Source organism: Panthera pardus, unplaced genomic scaffold (genome assembly GCF_024362965.1).
Source record: "Panthera pardus isolate Hobbes unplaced genomic scaffold, ASM2436296v1 HiC_scaffold_18, whole genome shotgun sequence".
NCBI lineage: Eukaryota > Metazoa > Chordata > Mammalia > Carnivora > Felidae > Panthera > Panthera pardus.
This window is the reverse complement of record NW_026526743.1, coordinates 662,039-677,831: the sequence shown is the minus strand read 5'-3', so window position 1 is coordinate 677,831 and position 15,793 is coordinate 662,039. Positions and strand designations below refer to the sequence as shown.

At 56.8% G+C, this 15,793-nt stretch overlaps 1 protein-coding gene across 1 annotated transcript in view; it reads right to left on the bottom strand.

The window, feature by feature from the left end:
• PVR (PVR cell adhesion molecule) overlaps positions 1-14,874 on the bottom strand; it is a 16,796-nt gene extending 1,922 nt beyond the window's left edge. The window contains 7 exon segments of the mRNA XM_053905464.1: positions 2,225-2,353; positions 3,265-3,413; positions 7,516-7,633; positions 8,667-8,937; positions 8,939-8,970; positions 11,097-11,456; positions 14,631-14,874. Of these exon segments, the coding sequence (XP_053761439.1) occupies positions 2,225-2,353; positions 3,265-3,413; positions 7,516-7,633; positions 8,667-8,937; positions 8,939-8,970; positions 11,097-11,456; positions 14,631-14,694 (1,123 nt within the window). The 5' untranslated portion in view covers positions 14,695-14,874.
• Between the last annotated feature and the right edge of the window lie 919 nt (positions 14,875-15,793).

Here is a 15,793-nt window from a genome sequence, read left to right as displayed (position 1 = left end):
TCTCTCTCTCTCTCTGAAAAATAAATAAATATTAAAAGAAAAGAAATGTCTATTTTATGCCAGGCGCATTCTAGGCTCTGGAGATACAGCCGTGAACAAAAGAGACAAAAGTTTCTGCTCTCATGGAGCCTTATGTTAATCAGAGAAATAGCATGACCGCAATAATGATCATAGCTTATATACACCCAGCGTGTGGCTTACCGTGTGCCAAGTGCTGTGCTAAGTGTGTTACCCGTAATGAGCAGGTACACTTAGTCCCGTTTCACAGATGAGGAAACCGAGGCAAAGAGAGCAGGTCGTTTGCCCACGCCGACACAATTAATAAAGCAGTAGAGTGAGCGGCAGGTGGTGCTGGGGACACAGCCGTGACCATGAATGACAGTTCTAGCTCTGCCCTCCCGGGGATCACAGGTCACTGGAGAGACCGACAAGTCCCCACCCAGTGGTGTCCCAAAGTGGGCGAGGGCTGGGGTGGGGGAGCCCAGCACAGGTGCTTGGCTCATTCTGGGAGATCGGTGAGGGCAAGGAGGAGGAGGAGGAGGAGGAGGAGGAGGAGGAGAAGGAGGAGAGGAGGAGGAGAAGGAGGAGAAGAGGAGGAGGAGGAGGAGGAGGAGAAGGAGGAGAAGAGGAGGAGGAGGAGAAGAGGAGGAGGAGGAGAAGAGGAGGAGGAGGAGGAGGAGGGGAGGAGGAGGAGAGGAGGAGGAGGAGAGGAGGAGGAGGAGAGGAGGAGGAGGAGAGGAGGAGGAGGAGAGGAGGAGGAGGAGGAGGAGGAGGAGAAGGAGGAGGAGAAGAGGAGGAGGAGGAGGAGGAGAGGGGAGGAGGAGGAGGAGAGGGAGGAGGAGGAGAGGGAGGAGGAGGAGGAGGAGGAGAGGGAGGAGGAGGAGGAGGAGGAGAGGGAGGAGGAGAGGGAGGAGGAGGAGGAGGAGAGGGAGGAGGAGGAGGAGGAGGAGGAGGAGAGGAGGAGGAGAAGAGGAGGAGAAGAGGAGGAGGAGAAGAGGAGGAGGAGGAGGAGGAGGAGGGAGAAGGAGGAGGAGAAGAGGAGGAGAAGGAGGAGGAGGAGAAGGAGGAGGAGGAGGAGAAGGAGGAGGAGGAGGAGAAGGAGGAGGAGGAGGAGAAGGAGGAGGAGGAGGAGAAGGAGGAGGAGGAGGAGGAGAAGGAGAAGAGGAGAGGAGGAGGAGGAGAAGAGGAGAGGAGGAGGAGGAGAAGAGGAGGAGAAGGAGGAGGAGGAGAAGGAGGAGGAGGAGAAGGAGGAGGAGGAGAAGGAGGAGGAGGAGGAGAAGGAGGAGGAGGAGGAGGAGGAGAAGGAGGAGGAGGAGGAGAAGGAGGAGGAGGAGGAGAAGGAGGAGGAGGAGGAGGAGGAGGAGGAGGAGGAGGAGAAGGAGAAGAGGAGAGGAGGAGGAGGAGAAGAGGAGGAGGAGGAGAAGAGGAGGAGGAGGAGGAGGAGGAGGAGGAGGAGGAGGCGGCCGCCTCCAGCTGGGATGTGAGGAGGCAGTTTTGTTTAGTGGTTGAGCGAACAACCTTCATAGTTAGGAGAACTGCTCTCTACTCCCGACTTTCCAGCTGTGTGGCTGTTGGAAGACTTCAGCTCTCCCAGCAAACATTTCCTCATCTGTAAAATGGGGCTCACAGCACGAGGCACTCTGCAGGCTCTTCTCCCGAAGCCGAAGGACTTCACCAGAAGGGGCCATGGCGAGGGCGCTCCAGGCAGGGTAACAGCCTGCGTGAAGCCCCGGGAGTTAAGAGCATCAGGCCCTTTGGGGCCGCCGGGGTGGCTCAGTCGGTTGAGCGACCGACTTCCGCTCAGGTCACCATCTCACGGTTTGTGAGTTCGAGCCCCGCGTCGGGCTCGCTGCTGTCCGCATGGAGCCCACCTTGGATCCTCTGTACCCTTCTCTGCCCCTCCCTCGTTCCCTCTCTCTCTCAAAAAGAAATAAACATTAAAAAAAACAAACAAACAAAACAGCATAGGGCCCTTTAGAGAGCATCAGGCATCCTTCAGGGCCGCCCTGTTCCCTAGACATTTGTACGCGGAATCAGTGATCCAAGGAGCCAGCTTCCCCGAACCTGGTGTCCTCATGTGTAAAATGGGGGAACCCCAAGGGGACTGAGGATTCAGCGGGAGGCGGCCACGTGTGGGGCTTAAGTAGGCGCCCAAGCACGGCAGCTGTGGTGACATTCGTTCGTGGCTGGCGGGCAGGGGATGTGCCAAAGAGAAAGGACTCACGGGAGCGTCTGAACCAGCAGAAATAAATCAGCAACGGGGCCACTAAGAACACGGTCACCACGATCACCACGATCACCACGATGATGGGGATGGACAGGACTGGTTGTGTCTCTTCCTCGTGAGGTTCTGCTGGAAGAGAAGCAGGAGCCAGGGTTGGGTTCCCAGATTTCAGGGGTCTTCACCTGTCTCCCCGCACCCCCCCCGCCCCCCCACGTTACTCGGTACCCTTTAGGAAGCTACCACTGCCCCTCCCTTGGTCTATACCGTTCAGCAGGACTTGTCCCCACCCTGTGGTTCTTAGGCCGAGACTTTGACCCGGGCCAGGCCGATCAGAGCATTCCATTCTCCATGGCTGTTGTGACTGATTCTCCGGGCAGGGGAGGGGGCTGGGACCCTGGCTGTGCCAATGACCGGCAGCCCTGGGACTTGGGCTGGAGTTATCGAATAGTGGCGTATTCTCTCCCCTGGGGCTACTGAACTAGGGGAGACGCGAGGCTATAGCTGCTGGGGGACACCTCGCCTCTCTGAGCGCACACACAGCCAGCAGAGACGAGAGAGACGTAAAGGAAAGTTCTGGGGTTACACAGCTGGAGCGTGTGTGTCGGACCATACCTGAAGGTGCATTTTTTCAATCAAGTCCCGTTTTTCTTGCTTAGGCAATTCGGGGTTGGGCTTCTATGAACTGCAATTGACAGAGCCCTGCCTAATTTGCTTGGGAAGGCCCTTCCCAGTCCCTGGGGACAAGCCTCATGCAACCGCCCCGGCCTGGGTCTGCAGAGTGGCGTAGCCAGGAGTCTGGACGATGATTGTTGCAATGGTACAGGTGGTGAGTTAACAGAGTAAAGGGGGCTCCACTGGTCCTTTCGGGAGGGGGATGAGGGGTAGAATGGGAATCAGAGAGCGGTCTTGTGGCTGAAGACTCCCTAGCCAGGGGACCGCTTCCACACTTCTCCCTCAGAAGGGATCCTGCTGTCACCTCCTCCTTCCGTCCCTCTGTTCTCTCCACCTGGGGCAGGGTGGGGGGGGGGGGGGCTCCTCACCTCTGACCAGGACGGTCATTTCTGCCTGGCCAGTCCCTAGGGCGTTGGTGACGTGGCAGATGAAAGTCGTGTTGATCGACTCGTCCACGGTACGGATCAGGAGGTGCGAGCCCTGGGGCTCAGCGGAGGGTGGCAGGGGACCCCTGGTCCTGGGGAGACAAGGACGGGTGAAGAAGTGGGAGGTGTGAGCCCTGACTGTATGAAGCTCACGCCCCCGTTTCTGAGCGAAGCCGACAGAAGCCCTGAAAGTTCCCCGACTCTTCCTCTCGTGCCCACACCCAGCCTATCAGCAGGTGCCGACCGCCCCACCTGCAAAACCTCTCCAGACTCTGACCACTCCGCCGCCCTCCCCCGGCCACCCCCGCCGGGGCTGACCCCCTGCTCTGGGCTGCTGTGGCCGCCTTCTCACAGGGCTCCCCGCCTCCGCTGCAGTGGCCGGAGACATCTCGTTAGAACCACCCTCCGCTGTTCAGGGCCCTCCTGTGGCTGCTGCGTCACTCGGCGTAAACCCCAAGTGCTTACCCGGCCACAGACCCCATGAGCTGGCTGCAATACCCCTGACCCCACTGTCTGTTCCTCTCCCTTTGGCTCTGCATCCACAGTGGCCTCCTTATCTTCAAAGGCTCCAGGTATGCCGCCACCTCGGGGGCTTTGCATGTGCTGTTCCCTCTGGCAGGAATGCTGTTCCCTCTGCCGGGAGTGCTCATCCCCTGGATGCCAGCACGGCTCATCGTCCCCTTCCTTCAGGCCTCTGCTCCGATGTCACCTCAGTGACACCTTCGCTGGCCACCCTGTTTCAACTGTAGCGCCTCCCTCCCCTGCTTTCCCTCTTTCACAGCACTTATCCTCATCTGACACAGCACGCTTTACAGTGTTACTCTGTTTATCCTTTCCCTCCCCACTAGAATGGAAGGGCCAGGAGGGGAGGGGATTTGGCCTGTCTTACTTGCCAAGGTATGTTGGCCAATGGGATCTGGCACACCGTAAACAGTCAAAAAGCTTTGGTTTAATGGATGAAGACGCCAGCATGGACTTTTGGGCATTCTGCAGAGCTGGGACAGAAACCCGGCCATGGGGCTCGTGAGCCTGAATCGCGGCTTGTGGTTTGAGGCAGGACAGTAAGGGCGTCTGCCAACACCATTGGAAAAGCTTTGACCGAGACTCCTTTGACTGGCGGTAGGGACTCGACTGTGGCTCTGCACAGACACGGACAGGCGGGGACGGTCCCACCGCTGCATCTGCGTGGTGCAAACGGGAAGTGAGCCCACGTTCAGGTCTGGTTAAATCAGTGATGGCAGCATCTAGGACGGAACCCCAGCAGCACTGCAAAGGGGACCGTGGATGCTTTGAAATGCAGGAAAGGTAAACGATTGGTGGGTGGAGGGAGGGGTGGACCGATGGACAGAAACGTGACAGAGCAGGTGCAGCAGAATGTCAGCGGGAGAATCCACGTGGTGGGTTTTTGAGCGTTCGCTGGAAAATTCTTAACGTCTTTTGTGTACGTCTATAACTTCCCCTAAGGAAACGCTGGGGGGAAAGGGGATGTGGATCTATGTGCTGGGACCCAGAAAGGCGTTCATGCAATAAGGGGAAAGTTTCAAAACTGGACCTATAGCACAGTTTTTGTTTAGAAGTGTAGGAGGATGGGTTCGAAGTATTAGAAGCGGGAAGGACGTATAACAAAGGGTAACGGTGGATATTTCTGGAGGTGGCTGTGTCCAATTGACTACGGGTGCTATTTTCTTCTTGCTCATAACTGGATTGTCTCAAGTTTCCATAATGGTCGTTAAGTTATTTTGTAACAAGCACGAAAGCCCAATACAGACTATGAAAGGCTATCCGTCCCTCTGCCTTTTTCTTTCCTCACTCTTAACCCTGACCTTGGCATGAACTTGAAGAAATCTGATTGCTCTGTAATGGGGACAGCACCTGCATCCGTCAAACTGACTTGAGCAGATTATATGAGGTGACCCATGACAGGGTGGGGGTGGGGAGGTGGCACAGCCCAGAGGTTAAGAGGGTCGGTTTGGAGGTACTTCTGTCCCCTTGTGGCTGTGGGTCCCCCCGCAAAGGACTGCACCTATTGGGGCCCAACTTGACTTTTTTCTTTAATTTAAAAAAAATGTTTATTATTTTTGAGAGGGAGACAGAGTGCGAGCAGGGGAGGGGCAGATGAGAGAGGGGGACACAGAGTCCGAAGCAGGCTCCAGGCTCTGAGCTGTCAGCACCGACCCCGACGTGGGGCTCGAACTCACGACCCGTGAGATCGTGACCTGAGTGGAAGTCGGAGGCTTCACCGACTGAGGCGCCCCGGGCCCCAGCTTATCTTTAACCCTGGTAATAGTGCTTCCTAGGCCCAGAGTGTAGATGTCACACGGGGTCCATGACCACCGGTGCACAGCAGACAACAGAAAAGAGCAGGTATAATGGTGAACCTGAACTAAACCCCCTCATACGCTGTGCACACCAGACAGAAATTTTACTGGGGCCTAAAGTCAACTTTCTCTTTTTACTTTCTTGCGCTTCCCTCCTCATTCAGACTCAGGAGTTCTGCCCCCAGCCCCTCTTCCCTCAGACCCAGGAGTCCTGTCCCCAGCCCCCTCCTCCCTCAGACCCAGGAGTCCTGCCCCCAGCCCCTCCTCCCTCAGACCCAGGAGTCAGGCCTCCAGCCCCTCCTCCCTCAGACCCAGGAGTCAGGCCCCCAGCCCCTCCTCCCTCAGACCCAGGAGTCAGGCCCCCAGCCCCTCCTCACCTCAGACCCAGGAATCCAGACCCCAGCCCCTCCTCCCTCAGACCCAGGAGTCCAGGCCCCCAGCCCCTCCTCCCTCAGACCCAGGAATCCAGCCCCCAGCCCCTCCTCCCTCAGACACAGGAGTCCAGACCCCCAGCCCCTCCTCCCTCAGACCCAGGAATCCAGCCCCCAGCCCCTCCTCCCTCAGACACAGGAGTCCAGGCCCCCAGCCCCTCCTCCCTCAGACCCAGGAATCCAGCCCCCAGCCCCTCCTCCCTCAGACCCAGGAATCCAGCCCTCAGCCCCTCCTCCCTCAGACCCAGGAGTCCAGGCCCCCAGCCCCTCCTCCCTCAGACCCAGGAGTCCAGGCCCCCAGCCCCTCCTCCCTCAGACCCAGGAGTCTAGGCCCCCAGCCCCCTCCTCACCTCAGACCCAGGAATCCAGACCCCAGCCCCTCCTCCCTCAGACCCAGGAGTCCAGACCCCCAGCCCCTCCTCCCTCAGACCCAGGAATCCAGCCCTCAGCCCCTCCTCCCTCAGACCCAGGAGTCTAGGCCCCCAGCCCCTCCTCCCTCAGACCCAGGAGTTTAGGCCTCCAGCCCCTCCTCCCTCAGACCCAGGAGTTTAGGCCTCCAGCCCCTCCTCCCTCAGACCCAGGAGTCTAGGCCCCCAGCCCCTCCTCCCTCAGACCCAGGAGTTTAGGCCTCCAGCCCCTCCTCCCTCAGACCCAGGAGTCCTGCCCCCAGCCCCCTCCTCCCTCAGACCCAGGAGTCCAGCCCCCAGCTCCCTCCTCCCTCAGACCCAGGAGTCCAGACCCCCAGCCCCTCCTCCCTCAGACCCAGGAATCCAGCCCCCAGCCCCTCCTCCCTCAGAACACAGGAGTCCAGACCCCCAGCCCCTTCTCCCTCAGACCCAGGAGTCTAGGCCCCCAGCCCCTCCTCCCTCAGACCCAGGAGTTTAGGCCTCCAGCCCCTCCTCCCTCAGACCCAGGAGTCCAGCCCCAGCCCCTCCTCCCTCAGACCCAGGAGTTTAGGCCTCCAGCCCCTCCTCCCTCACACCCAGGAGTTTAGGCCCCCAGCCCCTCCTCCCTCACACCCAGGAATCCAGCCCCAGCCCCTCCTCCCTCAGACCCAGGAGTCTAGGCCCCCAGCCCCTCCTCCCTCAGACACAGGAGTCCAGACCCCCAGCCCCTCCTCCCTCACACCCAGGAGTCTAGGCCTCCAGCCCCTCCTCCCTCAGACCCAGGGGTTCAGGCCCCCAGCCCCTCCCCTTTCAGACCCAGGGACCCAGTCCCCCCAGCCCCTCCTCCCTCAGACACTGGAGTCCAGGCCCCAAGCCCTCAGATATAGGAGTCCAGACCCCAGCCCCCTCCTCCCTCAGACATAGGAGTCCAGACCCCCAGCCCCTCCTCCCTCAGACCCAGGAGTCCTGCCCCCAGCCCCTCCTCCCTCAGACCCAGGAGTCCTGCCCCCAGCCCCCTCCTCCCTCAGACCCACGGGTCCAGACCCACCCAGGACTCACGTGCTCCAGTCGTAGCCTGTGGGCTCTGGTTTGCTGCGGACATCACAGTTCAGGGTGGCCTCGCTGCGGCCGAGGTACCAGTTGTCATCATAGCCGGAAATGGAGACCTCAGGGGGGTCTGAGGGAAACAGACACCCGGGCTCAGAGACAGGGACTCTTCAGAGCAGCCTAGGGACGTGTGGGATCGTGTCATAATGAGGAAAGGCCTCAGTGGGTTTCAGGCTCAGCTCAAGATAGGCCTGTCAGGAGTCTGGGGCAATGGATTCCCTCAGAATAAAAGACCAGAAGTCCTCGGCAGCATGGGAGACAGCGGGGTGCTGAGAAGGCTTTTCGGGACCTGCTGCTCTCTACTCGTTTTCCCCGGACAAGCCAGGTCCTTGTGTGCCTCGGGTGTCCTGTGAGAAAAGGCCTCTTAGACACTCATAACACACAGGAGCATATTCAAGGCTCTGACAAGTCCTGCTGGAAAGCATCCTGGATGACCCTGCTTCAGCTGCTGTTTTTCCATCCTAAATGTGATGGACCAGGAAGACGTTTCAAAGTCCCCAGGGGGAAGGCCAGCAAGACAGTGTTTTTTTGTGTGGGGCAGAGCCCGTGTCGATCCCCTCCTCCCTCGGACCCAGTGGCAATGTTGAGGGTGCCCCGTGTAGACAGTGCCCGAGGGAATCAGTGTGGCAGCTTCTTGGAGGGAGTATTCAGTATAGACAGTGAAGGGAGGACACAGCCCCTTAGATGAGCCAGTGTAGACACCATCGGGGGCCAGTGTGAGAGAGTACCCAGGAGAAGCAGCATAGAAAATGTAAGGTCAAAATGTCAATGCAGACAGACGTCACAGGAGCCAGGCTAGACAACCCGGGAAACAGTGACAGCTTCCCAGAGCTGGCGGCCAAGTGACGGGTGTAGACAATGGGGGCAGTCGGGTCCGCAGCCCGCACGTCCGGCAGAGATGATGGCGAAACAGTGTAGAAAGCGGACAAGGGGGTTGGCATAGACAACGCGGGAAACCCTGTAGCAATAGGCAAGGTCAGTGTAGACAGTCGGCTCGGGAAGCGGGTGGAGGCGGCGTGTGTAGACTGTGCTCAAGGGAGCCGGGAGAGACAGAGGCCTTCGCGTGGCGGTCCCTGCCTCTGCTCACATTTGGGTACACTCACAAGGCACAGCGAGAGTCACAGACAGCAGGACGGCCTCCTTGAAGCTCTCATGCTCCACTTTGCAGGTGACGTTCTGGCCATCTGCCTGGCTGGAGGGTGTTAAGGTTAAGAGGCTGATGACGTCGAACGTGCCAGGCAGGTGTCCTGGCACCAGGCTGTCATTGGCCTTCCCGTCCGGGTATGACCAGGAGATCCGGGCGGGCGGGCGGCCCCCACGGGAGACGCAGCGGGCCACGGGCACAGGCTCCAGGCTGAGCGGGCCGGGCGGGACCCTCCTCCGTCTCAGCCGCGTTCTCCGGCCGGGCTGTGGAGGGAAGCAAAAGGGACCAGTCAGTCCTCGCCCGCGGTCGTTCAACAGACATCTCAGCAGCAGACGGGGGAAGCTAGCTGAGGGCCAGGTTCAAATCCCAACTCTGTCCCCGAGCCACCGGGTGGCTTTGGGCACGTCTGTGCCTCAGTTTCCTTGCCTGTCAACGGGAGATAATGATAGGCTCACAGGCAATGAGATTATGCAGAGAAGTCTCCTAAAATGGTAGTGGGCACATAATAACTGCTTGATAAACAATATTGTAATTGGGACGTGAATACCTTGCCTGGCAATATGACGGGCAGTGTTGGGGACCCAGGCATGACTGGGACAGCCCCAGCCCTGCCTTCATGGGGTATACAGTCCAGGGGAAGACAGAATTCCCCACGTAGTGACAACCCAGAGTGGGCCAGGCTGGGATGGGGGAGCCCAGAGGGAGTGCCCCAGTCTGGGGTAGCAGTGAAGGAGGGCTTCATGGAGGAGAGGAGGGCTGGTAGCGTCCTGGAGGTCGAGATGGGAAGTGATGGGCTCAAGGTTACACAGTTGTAATGGACACAGCTAGACTTTCACACAGTTCTGACTCCAAACCCATCTTGACCATCTCTCTCTCTCTCCTTTATTTATTTATTTATAATTTTTTAAACATTTATTTATTTATTTAAAAAAAATTTTTTTAATGTTTATTTATTTTTTTTGAGACAGAGAGAGACAGAGCATGAATGGGGGAGGGTCAGAGAGAGAGAGTGGGAGACACAGAATCCGAAGCAGGCTCCAGGCTCTGAGCTGTCGGCACAGAGCCCGACGCGGGGCTCGAACCCACGAACCGTGAGATCGTGACCTGAGCTGAAGTCGGACTCTTAACCGACTGAGCCACCCAGACGCCCCTTGACCATCTCTTTATCGTCATTCTGGTGATTCCCAAACCTGGGGTTTCACTTGGTTCCTTCCTCATTATTGCCCGTTGCTGTAGTGTTATTATGGACTGGAGATTTCTCTTGAATTTGACTCACTGGTTGGGTTTTTTTTTTTTTTTTTGTAAAATACTGAGAATTTTATGTAAAATACATAAAATTTCCAAAACAACTGTTACCCGGTCTGCTAGGTATCTGCAACAAGTAAATTATTAACAGAAATATTACTTTAAATTAACACTAGTTTCTATCTCTGCTGGCATGGAGTTCCAGAGGGACCCATGGCAGGCACAAAAGGCCGGGCTTCCGGTTGTTTCTGATTCACATAAAGAATCATAGTACATGCTGCAGAATGGGGTCCACGGCCTGAAGGATACTGAAGTTAGGAGGTGGATTAATTTTTTCTTGATCTGCTGCTCGGTATTGTGAGCCCTACCCACATGGTCCCTGCGATCATCTCCTATCAGGACGGCCTCCTCGGGTTCACGGCCAGCACCTCCCGGAGGCTTCCAAAAAGGACATTTTCTCAGGTTTTCCCACGACAGTGGCTTTGGTGTCTGCGGTCCATTCTAAAGCAGTCACGGCCGGTCTGGGGCGCGGGGACAGACCATACTTCCTCTTGGAATACTTGGCTCAGGGGCGCACCCCATCCAGGAGGAACCGGAGGGCTCAATTCAGAATTTGATAATGAAAATATTCTGATGCCAAGCCTATGACCACAGCATTAAGATCACTTTTTTGGTGGGCGCCTGGGTGGCTCGGTCAGTTAAGCGTCTGACTTCCGCTCAGGTCGTGATCTCACTGTTGGTGAGTCTGAGCCCCGCATCAGGCTCGACAGCTCAGAGCCTGGGACCTGCTTCGGATTCTGTGTCTTCCTCTCTCTCTGTCCCTCCCCTGCTCACGCTCTGTGTCTCTCTCTCTCAAAACTAAACAGGGGCGGTTGGCTCGGTCGGTTAGGTGTCCGACTCTTGGTTTCCGCTCAGCTCATGGTCTCACGATTGGTGGGTTTGAGCCCCGCCTCAGGCTCTGTGCTGACAGCGTGGAGCCTTCTTGAGATTCTCCCTCTCCCTCTCTCTCTCTCTCTCTTTGCCTCTCCCCCACTCGTGTGCTCTCTCTCTTTCAAAATAAATAAACTTAAAAAAAAAATCACTCGTTTGTATTCCTTTGAGATCAGGTAGCCCCCCATCATCCCCTCCCGGCTCCTCGCCTCACCCAGCACGCGGAGCCAGGTGCGCGCGCTCTTGCTGCCGTCGGGGAACATGGCGAACCGGCAGGTGTAATTGGCCTCGTCCTCGGCGCGCAACCCTCGCAGGGCCAGCGACGCGTCCCGCAGCTCCTCGCCCGGCCTGGCGGCCACAAACTCCAGCCGCCCGGGCTCGGGGAAGCTGGAGCCCTGTGTGGGGTGGAAGACCGCCACGTTGAGGTCGTCCCCCGCCGCCGTCCGCCGCGTCCACGTGGCCTGCGTCACCTGCACTTTGTGCTCCAGGGGCGGCAGTTTGCACAGCAGCTCCACCGTGTCGCCCAGGAAGCCGCGCACCTGCGCGGGCGCCTGCACATCGACCGTCCCGGTCCCTGCGGGGAAAGGCGGGGCGGGGGAGGGGGGTTGGGGGGAGGCGGGGGTCAGACCCGGCGCCTGTGGTCTGGACGCTCCACGCGAGGGGCATCCGGGAGGCCGCTCGCTCTGGGTCTCCAACCCGTCCGGGCCACTTCACTGGGCTGTTATTACCGTATTTCCCCGATCTCAGCATCATCGATGTGTTTAATTGTAGTTAAAAACTTAAACCTGCCATTGAACCCATTTCAAAGGGCGCGAGGCCGTGCATTAACTATCACCGATAACTAGTTCCAGAAGGTTTCTGTCAGCTCTGTATCATCAGTCCCGCTGTGACACTGTCACTTACAGCATGACTCACTGAGGGGTGGGAAAAGGGGCAGAAACTCTTGAGTCTTAGAATCCATGAAATACGGTATTATTATTACTTTTATTGGGCATGGACCCCTGATCGGGAGAAGGTTTGTAGGAGATCCTGGCACAAGAAGGCTGGTGATTATAATCCAAGGATTTTGGATCCCTTCCAATCTGTGCTGTGAGGCTTCAGGCAGGTTACTTAAACCCTCTGATTCTTTTCCCTAATTTGTAACGTGGGGTATGTTCGAGTGCTTCATCTATCTCTCAGCATTGAGTCCCTAAACAGCTCCTTGAGGCCAGCACGGCTGTCAGCCCCACTTTATAGATGGGGAAACCAAGGCAGAGTCGTTTGCTCCAGGTCACGGAGAGGGTAAATGGCTGAAGTGGGCTTTGAACCCTGGGGTCTGACCTCTAACCCACAAGGCTCTGTATTAAAGTCTTTCAGCCTAGGGGCGCCTGGGAGGCTCGGTCGGTTGGGGTTGACGGTTGAGCGTGAGACTTTGGCTCAGGTCATGATCTCGTGCGTTCACGGCTTCAAGCCCTGCATCCAGCTTGCTGCTGTCATTGTGGGGTCCCTGCTTCAGATCCTCTGTCCCTCTGTCTCTCTGCATTCAACCCCGCCCCCCTCCCCCCCCCCCCCCCCCCAGCTCTCTCTCACTCTGCTCTCTCAAAAGTAAATACTTAAAAAAAAAACAAACTAAAAATCTTTCGGCCTAGGGCCCCAGCACACAGTAGGCCCTCAAAATAGGTACTGACTCTTATTGATTTTGTTTTATTATTTTTTAATATGAAATTTATTGTCAAATTGGTTTCTTACCGATTTTAATAAATAAAATCCTACGCGTTCTTTTTTTTTTTTCCTATGCATTCTTATTATTAATACAGATAATGGAGAAGGTGGGAAAGAGTTAAGTTCTTTGAACCCCAGCACTGCTACTCATTAGCTGTGGGCCTACGCGTGGGTGGTTTCACTGCTCTGAGCCTCAGTTTTCTCATCTGTGAAATGGGCGTGATTATAGCAGCGTAGGGTTGCCGGGCAGATGAGGTGATGAAATCTATGTAAAGGGATTAGCACCTGCCAATGACTCTATCAAGGTGAATAGTACTGTGTTGTGAGGAAGAGGAAGCTGGGAGGTAGCACGCAGAGGCGCTGGGAGCGTGGAGGAGGGCACAGCTGGAACACAGGGCGCTAATGTGGGGTCCAATGAGCAAGTGAGTCTCCCGCTCTGGTGCTTTCCTCCACCAGAGGGCAGGTCTCCTCCACACTGAGTAGAGTGTACTAACCACACGCGGGTGCCTACTCTGTGCCAGGACCTGCCTACTCTGTGCCAGGCATTGAGCCGCTTCCTTACAGGTGGCCTCCTGCAACCCCGTCCTAATGCCCCACGAGATGTGCATGATTAGTATTTTCATCCCCACTGGACTGGACAGAGAGGGCAAGTGCGTTCCTGAGGGTCAAGCCACTTGCCTAGCCCCGGGGCTGGTCTCTCCTGCTGCCCTGGTGGAGGGGGGGGGGCCTGTCCAATTTTGGTTCACTCATTGGGTCTGTTACTTTTTTTTTTTTTTTTTTTAATTTTTTAAATGTTTATTTGTGTGTGAGGGAGAGAGATGGAAAGCACGAGTGGGGGAGGGTCAGAGAGAGAGGGAGACACAGAATCTGAAACAGGCTCCAGGCTCTGAGCTGTCAGCACAGAGCCTGAGGCGGGGCTCGAACTCACGGGCCGTGAGATCATGGCCTGAGCCGAAGTTGGACGCTTAACTGACTGAGCCACTCAGGCGCCCCATGGGTCTGCTGCTTCTTGCTGGTGCCTTGGGCAAGTTACTTCCTCTCTCTGTGCCTCAGTCTCCTCATCTGTAACTGGAGGTCACAGTAGGACCACATATTGGGGATCTCCTTAAACGGTTTAGGTTGGTAGCTCTACACGAACTCCTCAAGCCTCGGGAGAAGTGCCCTGTGTTCTGGGAATCACCTTTTGGGAAATGCCGAGATGAGGGACTGTGGCTTCCCCGGTATCGTGATTCAACAGTTCCCACACTTCCCAAGTCTGTATTCGGTATTAATATTGTTCATACGAATTATGCTTATTGTTCTTACCAAGTACAACACTGGTCAGCAACCTCCCAAGACACAGTCTTAGGAGATAGGTAAGAATCCCTCCCCACCCTCAACATGTTTTATGGAAACAGAGAGCTTAGGAAACGCTCCTGAGCTCAGGGCCGTCTGACTTCAAGGCTGTATCCCCAGGGCTTGGCACACTGCCCGACACACAGTAAGCGCTCCATAAACACGTGTGGGGAATGAATGCTCGCATGCTTTCATACTGGACACGAGCCTGGAAGGGCCAGCCGCAGGGTAGACCAGCCCCGGGGCCAGCCCCCGGCTCTGCCACTTGCTGGCTAGCCTAGGCAAGTGACTTGGCTTCTCTGGAATGCACTTGCCTTCTCTGTCCAGCGGGGATGAAAATACTAATGCCCTTAGAGCCATACAATTGGGGTCAGAAGCGATTCGGGGGAGTTTTGTGCCACCGCCTTCCTGTTCCCCATCAAGATTCTCTGTCCCCGATCGGCGGGCCGCAGGAGTCAGGGAAGCACATCCGGCCACGGTGAATGGCTGGGCATGGAGGAGTCATCCTCCGCTGAGATTCTCCCATTGACTGATGGCCCTACGGTGGTGTATCGGTGTATCGAAGTCTGGCCTGAGCCCTTCCCGGGACCCAAATTCCTCCAGACCCGGGGCGGCGGGGAACCCGGGAGGCCGAGCACCCCGCTGGTGCAGAGGGGGACGGGGGAGGGTGGGGGAATAAGCAGTGGCCGCCAGGTCGAACGCGGTTACTCACCTGCTCTCGTGGGCGCCCAGAGCAGGCACAGCAGCGACAGCAGCAGCGGCGGCGGCCACACCATCCTGGGTTCCTCCGGGTCGCCGCTGGGGCCGAGCCTCCTCCCGGGTTTGCTGGGCCACCGCCCGGGCTTGGAACTGCTACCCAGGAATCCCCGGGACTGCACCGGCGCTCGCGCGGAGCCTGGGTGTGGAGTGGAAGTTCCGCACGGGTGTGCAGCCCGGGCTGGGAGGGGCGGGGCTGCCCTGCGGGTGGTGCTCCTCTGCGCCTGCGCGCGGGGACTACCGGAGGCCTGGGTATGGGTGAGAGGAGTGGCATCTCCCCGGGCTGCGGGCAGAGATTCAGCGGTTGCTCTGTTCTCTTTCATTCCAGTGTAATTAACACACGGCGTGGTGTTAATTTCGGGAGTCCAGTATAGTGATTCAACAATTCTCTACACTTCTCCGCGCTCATCATAACAAGTGTACTTTTTAATCCCCTGTACCTACTCCCTCCACCTCCACCCCCCCCCCCCCCCACCTCCCCTCTGGCAGCTGCCAGCTCCTTCTCTGTTTGTAACAGTCTTTTTTTGGTACGTCTCTCCTCCCTGTGTTCTGATTCTTAAATTCCACCTAAGTGAAGTTGATGTTTGTCTTTCTCTGACTTATTTCATTAAAAAAAAATTTTTTTTTAATGTTTATTTATTTTAAAAATTTTTAATGTTTATTTATTTTTGAGAGAAAGGGAGAGACGGAGCACCAGTGTGGGAGGGACAGAGAGAGAGAGAGAGAGAGAGAGGGAGACACAGAATATGAAACAGGCTCCAGGCTCTGAGCTGTCAGCACAGAGCCTGATGCAGGGCTCAAACCCACAAACCACAAGATCACAACCTGAGCTGGGGTTGGACATTTAACTGAGCCACCCAGGCGCCCCTGATTTATTTCATTTTTTAAAGGTTGAGGTTGCTGTGTGCCAGAGCTGAGATTCCAACCTGAAATTGGCACAGATGCCAAAGTCTTAAACCACCCCCCCCCCCCCCCCCCGTCCCCGTCCCTTCCCAAACCCTCTGGACTTTGGAGCCAGACAAGGCCTGGGCTCATATTGGGCCTTCTGCTTCTCCTCCTGGGGCCTCAGTTTCCTCATCTGAAAAATGGACATAACAGTATTTCCCTCACAGGAGGGTT